The sequence below is a fragment of the Crocuta crocuta genome, unplaced genomic scaffold, assembly GCF_008692635.1.
Source record: "Crocuta crocuta isolate KB4526 unplaced genomic scaffold, BGI_CrCroc_1.0 scaffold56, whole genome shotgun sequence".
NCBI classification, from domain to species: Eukaryota; Metazoa; Chordata; class Mammalia; order Carnivora; family Hyaenidae; genus Crocuta; species Crocuta crocuta.
Genome location: NW_027531334.1, coordinates 2455818 through 2470287, shown reverse-complemented (window position 1 = coordinate 2470287; position 14470 = coordinate 2455818). Strand labels below are relative to the sequence as shown.

At 39.5% G+C, this 14470-nt stretch overlaps 1 protein-coding gene across 1 annotated transcript in view; it reads left to right on the top strand.

Moving 5' to 3' along the window:
• SIDT1 (SID1 transmembrane family member 1) overlaps positions 1–14470 on the top strand; it is a 101163-nt gene that overhangs the window by 43400 nt on the left and 43293 nt on the right. Inside the window, exons 5-9 of the mRNA XM_077771895.1 lie at positions 2349–2450; positions 3058–3141; positions 4632–4719; positions 5913–5984; positions 6406–6499. Coding sequence (XP_077628021.1) covers positions 2349–2450; positions 3058–3141; positions 4632–4719; positions 5913–5984; positions 6406–6499 — 440 coding nt within the window. The remainder of the gene's footprint in view (positions 1–2348; positions 2451–3057; positions 3142–4631; positions 4720–5912; positions 5985–6405; positions 6500–14470) is intronic.

The window sequence follows — 14470 nt, the reverse complement described above, 5'->3', positions numbered from 1 at the left end:
TGAAAGTTTTACTTTACTATGAACTCTTCCATTTTGACCTAGATTTTATATCCTCAACTGTAGGAAAGATTTTCTTTTCTTTTCTTTTCTTTTCTTTTAATATTTATTTAATCTTGAGAGAGAGAGAGAGATAAAAAGCAGGAGAGGGGGAGGGGCAGAGGGAGAGGGAGATACAGAATCTGAAGCAGGCTTCAGGCTCTGAGCTGTCAGCACAGAGTCCAATGTGGGGCTCGAACCCACAGACTGAAATCATGACCTGAGCCGAGGTCAGCCACTTAACCAACTGAGCCACCCAGGTGCCCCAAAGATTTTTTTTTTTAATGTTTTATTTATTTTTAGGTGAGAGAGACAGCATGAGCAGGGGAGGGTCAGAGAGAGAGGGAGTCACAGGCTGAAACAGGCTCCAGGCTCTGAGCTGGCAGTCAGCACAGAGCCCGACACGGGGCTCGAACCCACGAACTGCGAGATCATGACCTAAGCGAAAGTCGGACGCTTAACCGACTAAGCCACCCAGGCGCCCCAAGATTTTCTATTTATATAAAATCACCCAAACAATTGCACATTCTCACAGAACCTTCATTATCAGATAAAAGCAGATTACAGAAACTGGGTAGGTAATAGAGGCCCAAGATGGTGTTTTGTGGCCTAAATTCCAGCCATTGCTTTGGGTACTTGTCATTTGCTTCTTTCTGATTAAAATCGATTCTTGAGACAAGGGTCAAAAGCATTTATTTGGGGCTTATGATAATTTTGAGATAAAGAAGTTTGATAATATTTTGGCAAAAAGATAAAGCTTCAGCAGATGTCTAATTTTTGCACAGAACCAACTCCTATAATAAAAAGGAATAGATATGATACTCATTATTACTAACAGTAATCATAGCAATGCTCTTCGGTTACAAAGCTTGGCTTCCTTGAGAATCAAGAGCACCTCTTGGGAATTCCAGAGCATTTGCCTTTGGGAGATCTCCATACTATATGTATTGAATCAGGCTCCAAAATGAAAGGTCAAAAGCAAGTGGGTTTTTGGGAGTGTTGCCATCTGTGACAAGGTATGAACAGACTTCCAAACAGCAGTGTTAATGACACTCCTTAATCTTGAGGTTATTTTTTTCCCCATTAGAAGTCTTTGGATTATTGAAAACATTCTATTTTTATTCTCTGGATATCAGAATAATGTTAGTAAAGAGGATGCTAGAATTCAAAATTAAGTTTTAACATGTCTTGCCTCTCCTAAAACTGATAGATTTGCAGCACCTGGGTGGCTCAGTCGGTTAAGCGTCCAACTTCGGTTCAGATCATGATATCAAGGTTCATGAGTTTGAGCCCCATATTGGGCTCTGTGCTGTCAACACAGAGCCTGCTTCAGATCCTCTGTGCCCCTCTCTCTCTGCCCTTCCCCGCTCTCTCTCTGTTTCTCTCTCTCAAAAACAAACATTTTTAAAAAACTGACAGATTTATTAGGGTCCTAGGATATTGGGCTTGTTTTAGAAAATTGGTGTCCTCAAAATCTTAATCAGGTATTTAATGTCAGCTTCTTAAACAGTTACCACATTTATAACTATTGAACAAATTCTCTTTCTTCATTTATTAGCAACATGTTTAAAATTCAGGGTTAATAAATACTGGATTCATAACCTAATCTAGGTAAATGGTTTAATTTCTTTCTATTATAAATGTTTCCTGATTCTGATGATAGCTGAGAAATACTTTTAAAGATATCTCAGCCTGCTCAAAATTGTGAACATATTTCAGGGGGCTAGATGTAGTGCTTGATCTTTGGATAGGAATATTATCTTTCTATATTCCAGCCAGGAAACCGATTCTTTGGCAAGAAGTCTAGGGACCCAGTGGGTCTAGTGGTAATTTTCACCTATAAGAAGGTGGTTAAGAATCTTGAAGAACCAGCTTATCTGCTTTTCAAAGTGAGCTTCCTATTTCAAAATGATCCCAAATAAGTAAATCTTAGATCAGGTTACATCTTGAATATCTCGAGTTCAAAGGGTTGGAGGGATTTTCTTAGGCAGAAACTGGAATGAAGTACAGCCAAGTTTAGTTCAGAAAAAAATGCTAGCAAATGAAATGACAACATCATCTGAAATGGTTACCTTATTTTGTTCACTGCTGTATCCCTAATAATCTGGCACAGAGCCCAGAGCCCTGCACAGAGCAGTTGCTCAATATGTATGAGATGGATGGCTGAGGGAACGAATGGAGATTTACTTCTGAACTTTGTGCCTTGTATTAGAAAGGAAACAATCCTATTCGTGTACAACTAGTTTTGAGTTCATAACTATAAACATTTCTTAATATTGATAAATCATGTCTTTCTTTTTTCTTATTCTCAGTATTTTCTATACAAATTTCCTGATGATGTGGACTCAGTTATTATTAAAGTCAGGTCTGAAATGGCTTATCCATGTTCTGTTGTCTCAGTCCAGAATATCATGGTGAGTCTTAAAAACTTGTCAGTCTTTCAATATGGAGCACTATGTTGTCACAGGGTAAATGAAAGAGAAGGGTAGGGACTATGTTATCCTCTTACCATGTATCTCCCTACAAAACTGTTAAATAATGAAAACAGTATCTTGTGCACACAAGTGGATTGTCTGTTTGGAGACACTGATTTGGGGAGGTAGAAAATAGTTGACTCCTTACCAAAATAAAGGAAAGAAGGGAGGGAGGATTATGACAAAGAATAAAAAAGACCAAATTATGGGCTGCACAAGAAATATAGAAATCTATCATTTATTCTATGTTTTAAAAGTCTTAGTCTAGCAGTGAGCCCTTTCTGTCTCAAGTGTGTTAATAAAAAAATGGGAAAGATTGGAAGACCATCTTTTCAGTTCACTTTTATATAAAGTGGCCTTTAGAGGACTTTAGACGGCAAGGAACCAAGTTTTAAGAGGACTGTTTCATGACTTTCATCGGAGAAAACTTTTCATGCTTTCTGGCTTAGAAAGGAACCCCTTGCTTGTGATCCTCCGGGTGGAATGTGTGTTGTGTGTAGTATGGTTTTAGTGATGCTTTCCTTTTTATCCCTTGTGTATGTTACAGTGCCCAGTATATGATCTTGACCACAATGTGGAATTTAATGGTGTCTATCAGTCCATGACCAAGAAAGCTGCCATCACCCTACAGGTGAGATATCACTTTGGTGGTCACTATTGTCAAAGACGATGCACAGTGTATAGTCAGGTTACCTGTTGGACGAGCATTCAAAAGATACTGTCATTCACTGTGTGCCTTGGATCTGTTTCCTTTATGATTGGCTTTAAAACAAAGACTCCTACTCCTGAAATCAAAGACCAGGTCATGGCGGACAATACTGCTCTGCCAGGTGCCCCATTCCCCTCGGGGAGTCTTGGGAACCAATGAAACCGTGGGGCATATATCTGACAGATTGCTTAGGGAGGTAAGGTAAGATGCTAATGTACTTATGGGGGGATGCCGATTTGGTGTAAAGTTTACCTGATCCATTTAAAGAAATTAAACATGTTCTAATACTCTCTATACCTAACAGTAACCAAAAAAGGACTTCAACACTGGACAGAATGGATAGGTTCAAAGGAATATGGACCTCATGTGAATAACCATTTGCCCTTTTGTCATTTGTAATTAAATTATTATTTCAATGGCAATTTTATAGAAAAAAAAAAAAGGATTTTCAAAGAGATTCTGTCCCTGCAGTTAAGGTGGTATATACTTTAGGTACCTACAGCTTTATCTGTTCTCCAAGGTAAGGTGATACCGTTTACTGAAAGACAAAGAATGGGGGCTTTGTCGATTAAGCTTCCAACTTTTGGTGTCGACTCTGGTCATGATCTCTCAGTTTGTGGGATCAAACCCCGCATTAGGCTCCACACTGTCAGTGCAGAGCCTGCTTAGGATTCTCTCTCTCCCTTCCTCTCTGCTCCTCCTTTGCTTGCACTCTAGCTCTCTCAAAATAAATCAGGAAACGTTAAAAAAAATGAACAAAAAGTGAGGAGAGGTTAATTATGATTTAGCTATCAAATGTAAAAACTATTAGGCTTTAATTTCCTAATGCCTCAGTTTTGATAATCCCACGTATCTGCTCTTGTTCACTCATGAATAAGGAGACTGGGACACAGAGAAGCACGCTTAGAGAAGGTCTAAGCCAGGACTCTATCACAGGTCTCCTCACTCAAATCTTTGCATCCCTACCCTAAATTATTTAACTGTGACTGTGTGACTTTTAGGAAAGTCATGTATCATTGGATTGTCAAATAATAAAAACTGAACATAGTGAACCTAAAATACACTAAAAATAGAGGATGTTAATTTTAAAAACATAATATACAAGTATTATTATTAAACATAGGCTGTTGACACTTTTTTTGCATGGGGTCTATTACAGTTCTAAGTACTTGCATGGGCACAAGATAGATTGAAATTAGAATAGTGTATCTGTTTAATTTTTTGGATTTGACAATTATTGTGGATAAAATCTGGATCATAGGTATCTGAAAGTTCTTTCTAAGAAACGAGGGGCAGGGGTGAACTTTACTTTTCTTCTCTTTCATCTCTTTCTGCTCCCACCCCCATCATCATGGACTTTCTCCCCTCCTGCTATCCTTTCTTGCTATCATAAGTTGTTATGTCTTATGCAGAAGAAGGATTTTCCAGGCAAGCAGTTCTTCGTGGTATTTGTGATAAAGCCTGAAGATTATGCCTGTGGAGGATCTTTCTTTATCCAGGGTAAGAGATAGTGAGCAATGTTTGCTACTTAGAAAATCCTAATGAAATGGAAGAGAAGGGAAGCCAAAAGCTCCCCTTGGCCCCTTACTACCATCTCTAGTTCTCACCAAGGGTCATTAGCAGTAACTTGTAAGGCAGTCTGAGAGACCTGTTGGAGAAAAAAAACAACATAGGAAAGAAAATGATAAATCTAAAAGTATTATTGATACTACAAAATGTCATTTAGTGTACTACATCTTTTCAAAGACTTAATCTCCGTCAGACCATGCAAGGTATATTCACTCAGTTGACCTTTTATTCAATAAATACTTGCTGTTGTGAAATAATGATTTTATGCAGCATATCAGGGTCCATTTTCTAAGACTTGTTTGGTAGCCAGCAATAATGGAGCCATTTGTGTTAATGAGTAGTCCTTATTTCCACAAGGACATACAAGGAAAATTCAGAGTTCTCAATTTCAGTTGCCAAAATTATGCCTTGCAAGATGGTAAGAAATCAAAGCAGGACAATTTATCCCAATGAGAAGGATTGTGTGTACTACCCAAATGGTTATGGGTAACTAGCCAGTCACTACCATGGGAATGCAAGAGGTTGTTAATTGAAAACACAGACCTCCAGCAGCTGATGAGCTACATGTGATCAACATAGAACGTATTTACTGTTCAATATAATATGGTTCTCTTGCCATTTAGGTGAAATGTATTCTTCATGTATTCTTTAATCTCTTGATTACCTAACTCTAGAGTTTTGCCAGTGTCCAATGTTCTTTGGTAAATTACAAGTCATTTTATGAGTATGTAACAAAGAAACAAATTTTCACTGGCTAGAATAATGCAAACCAAAAGACAAAACATCTTTCTATTTTTGTGGCTGTTTTCTTCAGATGTCTCTGGCATATTGAGCCACATGGATATCAGAGGATGAGTCAAGCTTTCTTTACTCAAGAAGGGAGGCTACAGTCTCATTTCTTCAATACTACCAAAATACAACGAGGCAAAGGCCACATTGAAAGTTTAGCCAAAAGGGGTATTGGATGGTTTGCAGCCTTGGGAGTGAGGTTTTCCTCTAGTTCTTATTAAAAGAAAATTCAACAGTCAGAGCTAAATGTGGATAGTTTTTGAACAACTGTTGAGAAGCCAAGAACCAAGTATCTGATCTATTTTGCCTTTTTTTTTTTTTTTTTTTTTTGCCAGAAAAGGAGAACCAAACCTGGAATCTACAACGAGCAAAGAACCTTAAAGTGACCATTGTTCCTTCCATTAAAAGTTAGTATTGGCTCTAGGATTCCATGGAAAGATTTCTATGTCAGGAAGTCAATCATATACTTCACTACTAATGTCGTCAGCCTTCCAGAGAAACATCATAAGAAACCTATTATTTACCCTAGAGATAGAAGAAAGAATCAAAGCTTGTTGTTAAATCTCTTCCAGAAAGAAAGGGAACTCAATTATGAAGTTGTGTACAGGAAGTCCCTTCCTGGCTTCCATTGGAAGGTCATCATTATGAAAGATAGCCATTTGTGGAGAATGTTTGGATGACCTCCAGTAGCTTTGCTGCTTTGAATGGAAGTATATTAGGACTTAAGAGTGGGTGTGATGGAGATGAGCCCTTGAAGCCATCCTGTCCCAAATATGGTTCTCTTTTTTCCTGAGGACACCCTGACCAAAGTTGTTTCTCTTCCCTCAGAAACTGTTTATGTGAAATCCATCCTTCTCAGTTTCTTCATCTTCTTCTCCTTCTACTTGGGATGCCTGCTTATTGCATTTGTTCATTATATCAGGTAGGTCAAGAGTATCCAGAAATGTTAATCCCTTCTGCCTGTCTCTGCATGGTGATTAGAGCATTAGGCTTTAGAGCCGTATTAACCAGATTCAGCTCTACCTCAACTGCTAACTGTGTGACCTAGGGGTTGGTACTTAAATTTTCTGTGCTTCAGTTGCCTCCTCCTCCAAAATCAGATAATAATTTACATCATAGAATTGTATAGCTGCAGTGTTTACGTCACTGCACAGAGTGAGTGCTGTTTAGAGTACTAGTTATTTTCATAGTTAAAAAAACCTCAATGGAAAGACACCTTGGGTATTTTTGGGACAAGTAAATACTATAAATCCTATAGTATGTAGGAAATGGAGAGTTCTTCCTACTAGGAGATTTAGGAACAGTTTTAAATATTCCATCAACAAGTAAAATTAATGTTTAAAATAAATCTTGAGGTATAATAAACAGCAAGAGTGATGTGCTTTGATATTGCATTACCAGGTGCTTTCTTACTATTATAGCATCAATTTTCTGGTAAAATGTCCCTTGAGGAGGGGCGCCTGGGTGGCTTAGTCGGTTAAGCGTCCGACTTTCGCTTGGGTCATGATCTCGCGGTTCTTGGGTTCGAGCCCCGCGTCGGGCTCTGTGCTGACTGCCAGCTCAGAGCCTGGAGCCTGTTTCAGTCTGTGACTCCCTGTCACTCTGACCCTCCCCTGCTCACGCTGTCTCTCTCTCTCCTAGAAATAAATAAAACATTAAAAAAAAAAAGTCCCTTGAGGAAAAAAAAAGTAAATGATTATATTGTAATTTGACTAAAACAATTTCCCTTCCCAAGAGACTAGAGCCCCTAATAAGAAGTGCTCCAGTTCCTCCTGGCATCTCTGAGCAGGCCTGAACACTGAGAATTCTGTACTTTGATGTGGTCTCTGTGAAGCAACTACAGAAGAATGGCAGAAGGCCTACAATAAACAAATGTTCTTTCCCCTCTTGACCACGTGAAGAAAACAAAGCCAGCACAGAGTTTTCAGACTATGCAAGTTAACTGCTTCAGTAGAAAAAATAATTCTCTTCTGTGACTTTTATAAAGCTTTTCAGTTGAGAAGCTGGAACTTAAAGCCCTGGGACTACCATTGACTGCATCTAGAACAATTTGAGCACGAAAATACTTAAGGAGAATAATGAATTATAAACCATTGAGAAAAGCAGAAATTTATGATTCCATATTGAGGAAGGAAGGAAGGAGAGATGCAAGGACCTAAATATCTCCAGATACAAATCCAAAGTTACTAAAACAGGTACACACTGGGGAAGGGAGCCATTAGCAAATGCTGACAGTATAATGGGAGGACTCTTGCCTACATAAGAAGGCCAAAAGCTGGCTGGCATATATGGAGGGAGTGCTGGGATTGGAAAATCGTCATCTTGCATAGATCAGGTTAAGAATGATCAATGGAGGGGCGCCTGGGTGGCTCAGTCGGTTAAGCGTCCGACTTCGGCTCAGGTCATGATCTCACAGTTCGTGGGTTCGAGCCCCGCATCGGGCCCTGTGCTGACTGCCAGCTCAGAGCCCGGAGCCCGTTTCGGATTCTGTGTCTCCCTCTCTCTCTGATCCTCCCCTGCTCATGCTGTCTCTCTCTCTCAGAAATAAATAAAACATAAAAAAAAAAAAGAATGATTAGTGGATATTAAAACTAGGTGGAAAATCTGATAAGAATCAAAATATGTGCATGGCCATAAAGTGTATCCGCACAAGTTGCTTAGTTGTTCTAATTGTTTGTTTAGAAGGGAAATTGTTGTTTAGAAGGGAAAACACAGTAACTATTCACTGGAGAACTCAGACAAGGATTGACTAGGTGATCAAAATTAACATGAGCGAGGGGAAGGTAAGACATTGTGTGCCTCCACATGTGATAGTCTGAGAGGACGCAGCACCACTCATGCAGTATTCCAGCCAGAAATACATATTTTGAATATAATCATGAGGAAAAATTGAACCAACCCAAAACGACACCATTCTATTAAAATGTGTCTTCAGTCCAAATGGCTAACAGACACATGAAATGATGCTCAGCGTCCCTCCTCATCAGGAAAATACAAATCAAAACCACACTGAGATTCCACCTCATGCCAGTCAGAGTGGCTAAAATGAGCAAATCAGGAGACTCTAGATGCTGGTGAGGATGTGAGGAACGGGCACCCTCCTACACTGTTGGTGGAAATGTAAACTGGTGCAGCCCCTCTGGAAAACAGTGTGGAGGTTCCTCAAAAAATTAACAATAGAACTCCCCTATGACCCAGCAGTAGCACTGCTAGGAATTTACCCAAGGGATACAGAAATGCTGATGCATATCATGCACATGATAGACTCTGTAGGTCACTAGAACCCCAGTGTTCATAGCAGCACTCTCAACAATAGCCAAAATATGGAAAGAACCTAAATGTCCATCAACTGATGAATGGATGAAGAAGATGTGCTTTATCTACACAATGGAATACTACATGGCAATGAGAAAGAATGAAATCTGGCCATTTGTAGCAATGTGAATAGAACTTGAGGGTATTATGCTGAGTGAAATAAGTCAGGCAGGGAAGGAGAGATACTATATGTTTTCACTCATAAGTGGAACAGGAGAAACTTAACAGGGGACTATGGGGAAGGGAAAGGGGAAAAAAGTAGTTGGGGAGAGGGAGGGAGTCAAACCATGAGATACTCTTGAATACTGAGAACAAACTGAGGGCTGATGGGGATAGAAGAGAGGGGAAGAGGGGTGATGGGCACGGAGGAGGGCACTTGTTGGGATGAGCACTGGGTGTTATATGGAAACCAACTTGACAATAAACTATAAAATAAAATAAAATAAAATGTGTCTTCAAAGACAAAGGCTGCGGAAATTATCCAGATTGAAGGAGACTAAAGACATATGGGCAACTAAAGACAACACCTGGTCTCAGATTGGATTTTTTACTAGGAGGATATATTATAAAGTACATTATTGGGTCAATTGACAAATTTGTAATACAGACAGATTAGATAAAAGTATCTTATCGATGTTAAATTTGCTGAATTTGACAACTATACTGTGGTTAGGAAGGTGTGAAGGTTAGGTTACCTTTATTCTTTGGAAATATTTAGGGTGCCTGGCTGGCTCAGTCAATAGAGGATGTGACTCTTGATCTTGGCATTGTGATTCTAGGCCCATATTGGGCATAGAGCTTACTTTTTAATAATGGAAATATTTAAGAATAGGGGTGCCTGGGTGGCTTAGTCGGTTAAGCGTCCGACTTTCGCTTAGGTCATGATCTCGCGGTTGGTGGGTTCGAGCCCCGCGTCGGGCTCTGTGCTGACTGTCAGCTCAGAGCCTGGAGCCTGTTTCAGTCTGTGACTCCCTCTCTCTCTGACCCTCCCCTGCTCATGCTGTCTTTCTCTCTCTCTCTCTCTCCTAGAAATAAAAAAAAAAATTAAAAAAAAAAGAATAAAAGTTCATGACATATGCAACTTACTTTCAAATGGTCCAAAAATTATATATATAACATATATATACTTACATATATTATACACACACAGAATGATAAAGCAAATGGGGTAACATGCTACCAAGTGAATCTAGATAAAGGATGTATGAGTGTCTTATATTTTATTCTTATTCTTACAACTTCTCTGTAAATTTGAAGTTATTTTCTAGTAAGAAGTTAAAAACAAAACCCCCAGTTCATAGGCAAATATATCTTGAAAGTATATACATTAACATATTATCAGCCCACTTAATTTATTAGATCATAATCACGGACATTTAATAGGCACCGTGCTGAGCCCTCTGAGCAGATTATCTCAGTTAATGCTCTACAACAAGTACGAGTATTATCACCATTTGACAGTTAAGGAAATTGAGGCACAGAGAGGTGAAGCAGTTTGACCAAAAATTCACAGCCAGTAAATGAGGGAGCTGGGATTTGCTTGGCTTTCCAGGCAACGCGGGTCCAGAGCCCTACCTCTGAAGCAGGCTGGTCAGCACAGGTCTGGAGTGGTAAGGGCATGCGAGGAAGGGCAGTCCTGATCAAGGAGGCCAGACCAAAAGCCTGGTACCCCAGCATGGATTCGAATGGAAAAGGACCCAAAACCTGTCAATTTTACTCGGATGAACTCCAAGGTCATGGAAAAAGAAGTTCATCTCTTCTGCCTCTTAAGAAGACTGTCTCTACTCCTGATGTTTTAGATTTTAGAAAACAGGATTTCACCTCTTTAGTTAGCTAGTGAACATGCATAATCAACATACAGACCAAAAAAAAATGTAGAGCTGGATATCAATCTCCCTGACATTGTCATGCAGCTACAGCAGGAAGCAAAGGTTTTTTGTTTTAATGTTTTATTTATTTCTGAGAGAGAGAGAGACAGAGAGAGAGACAGCGTGAGCAGTGGAGGGTCAGAGAGAGAGGGAGACACAGAATCTGAAACAGGCTCCAGGCTCCAAGCTGGCAGTCAGCACAGAGCCCAACGCAGGGCTCGAGCCCACAAACCATGAGGTTATGACCTGAGCCAAAGTCGGATGCTTAACCAACTGAGCCACCCAGGTACCCCAGGAAGCACAGGTTTTAAAGCTGCAGTATAAGGCTCTGTTGAAACCTCTGGCTGCCAGATTCTTTTGCTATAGTCAATCACACAAGCATAGATTCTTTCCAAATATAAAGTGAACATTGAAATCTGGAGACATAAGAACTGTTTGACATTCTAAATAAAATAATAGACTGAGGAAAAATGCTAACAGAACTCTTTCTCATTGAAATAAGCAGAAATCACAAAGTTTTCTACAAAACCAAATGAAACTAATCCTGGAGCATAACGCCATTTGCTTGATTAGTTGTCTGTACTTAATTTATTATTAACACATATGGGACTTGTAGTACATGCTATGAAATCAGGATGAAAGTACGGATAAGAGACATGGCCCCTGCTCTCAGGAAGCTAAGAATCCAAAGTATTAGCTGTACTGGCTTGAACCTAAACACCATCCTCTCCCATTGCCAGCCACAATCCATTCAGCAGGTATGTAAGGAGTCACTACAATAAATGTGCAGGCCCTGGGCCAAACGCCAGATACATGTTCTCTTACTCCTCTCAACCACCCTACCAGACATTGAGTTCAAACTGCACAATCCTGCATACTCATCCCTCCCTGATTCTTACATTAGTTATCTGTGGCCACAATAATGCTGCATAAAAATCAACCATAAAAGCTCCAATGGTATACAGCAATAAATAGTTCAGTTTACAAATCTCTGGGTCGGCAGGACGACATTGCTGCTGCAGACCGGGCTCAGAGGTCTCCGCTGGGTGTGGCTGTAGAGTGCAATCACCTGGTGTCAGCTAGGTGCTGGCTCTTATAGACCAGCCTCAGCTGCACACGGTCTCTCAAACTCTAGCAGGCTAGCCCTTGTTTGTTGCATCTCCAAGAGAGATAGCAGAAGACTTTAAGGCCTCCTTGAGATGTAGTTTCAGAAGTGGCATGATACCACTTCTCCTTTCTATTAGCTCAAGTGTGAGGTTAGACCAGATTCAAGAGGTGAAGACACAGACTCCACCTTTTAATTTAAAGAGCTGAATGCAAGATGAAGTGTAGCCATTTTGCAATCAATGTAGCGTAGTTCTCATTTACTACTTTCTCCTTTGCTCACTGGATGCAGCCTGCCTCAGCCTAGCTTTTGAAATCATTTAACCCCTCTACTGAAGAATCTTACCAGCTCCAAAACCTACAGCAAATGTGGGTCAACCCTGTTAGTACAAACACATCATCTTTTCTTTTAATGTTTTATTTATTTTTGAGAGAGCACATGTAGGTGAGGGGCAGAGAGAGAAACTGAGAGAGAGGAGGACAGAGAATCTGAAGCGGGCTCCTCCCTGACAGATGTGAGCCCGATGTGGAGCTTGAACTCACAAACCGCGATATCATAACCTGAGCCAGAGTCGGACACTCAACCAACTGAGCCACCCAGACGCCCCCAAACACATCACCTTTTATGAGCCCATATATTGCTCACCACTTAATATCACTAGGATTGTTTCAAAAAGGAATTTCAACAGGTGTTGGTGAGGATGTGGAGAAAAAGGGACCCTCAAGCACAGTTGGTGGGCATGCCAACTGGTACAGCTACTGTGGAAAACAGTAGAGTTTCCTCAAAAAGTTAAAAATAGAACTACTCTACAACTCAGCAATTACACTACTAGGTATTTACCCAAGAAGGACAAAAGCACTAATTAAAGAATATTAAGCTAAAAAAAAAGAATCACAGGACAATATCCCTGATGAATCTGGCTGCAAAGATTCTCAACAAGATATTAGCAAATCGAATTCAACAGTACATTAAAAGAACTATTCACCATGATCAAGTAGGATTCATTCCTGGGCTACAGGGCTAGTTCAATATTCGCAAATCAATCAGCATAATATATCACATCAATAGAAGAAGGGATAAGAACCATAGGATCCTGTCAATAGATGCAGAAAAAGCATTTGACAAAACACCTCCTTTCTTGATAAAAACCCTCAAGGAAGTTGGCATAGAAGGAAGATACCTTAGCATCATAAAAGCCATATATGAAAGACCCACAGCTAATATCCTGTAAGCTTTCCCTCAGAGATCAGGAGCACAATGGGGATGTCCACTCTCACCACTGTTATTCAACATAGTGTTGGAAGTCGTGGCCTCAGGAATCAGGCAACAAAACTAAATAAAAGGCATCCAAATTGACAAAGAAGTCAAACTCTCACTCTTTGCAGAAGACATGATGCATGGAAACCCAAAAGATTCCACCAAAAAACTGCTAGAGCTGATACATGAATTCAAAGTTGTAGGGTATAAAAGCAATGTACAGAAATCAGTTGCATTTCTATACATCAATAATGAAGCAGCAGGAAGAGATATCAAAGAATTGATCCCATTTACAATTGCACTAAAAACCATAAAACACTTAGGAATAAATCTAGCCAAAGAGGTAAAATATATGTATGCTTAAAACTATAGGAAGCTTATAAAAGAATTTGAAGAAGACACAAAGAAATGGAAAAATATTCCATGTTCATGGATTGGAAGAACAAATATTGTTAAAATGTGAATACTACCCAAAGCAATCTACACATTCAATGCAACCCCTATCAAAACAGCACCGGCATTCTTCACAGAGTTAGAGTAAACAATTCTAAAATTTATATGGAACCACAAAATACCCTGAAGAGCCAAAGTAATGTTGAAAAAGAAAACCAAAGCTGGAGGCATCACAATCCCAGACTAGCCTGTACTGCAAAGCTGTAATCAAGACAGTATAGTATTGGCACAAAAACAGACACATAGACCAATGTAATAGAAAAAGAACTCAGAATTGTGCCTACAAATGTATGGCCAACTAATCTTTGACAAAGCAGGAAGAGTATCCAATAGAAAAAAGACAGTCTTTTTTGCAAATGGTGCTGGGAGAACTGGACAACAACAAGCAGAAGAATGAAACTCGACCACTTTCTTACACCATACACAAAAATAAATTAAAAATGGATGAAAGACCTAAATGTGAGACAGGAAATCATCAAAATCCTACAGGAGAAAACAGGCAGCAACCTCTTTGACGTCAGCTGTAGCAACTTCTTACTAGACATGTCTCCAGAGGCAACAGAACTAAAAGCAAAAATGAACTATTGGGACCTCATCAAAAGAAAAACTTCTGCACTGGGCACCTGGGTGNCTCTCCTAGAAATAAATAAAAATATTTAAAAAATAATAATAATAAAAAAATAAAAAACATTTAAAAAAAAAGAAAAACTTCTGCACTGCAAAGGAAACAATCAACAAAACTAAAAGGCAACAGGCAGAATGGGAAAAGGTAGTTTCAAATGACATATCAGATAAAGAGTTAGTAGTATCCAAAACTTATAAAGAACTTACCAAACTCAACATCCCAAAAACAAATAATCCAGGGAATAAATGGGAAGAAGACATGGATGGATGT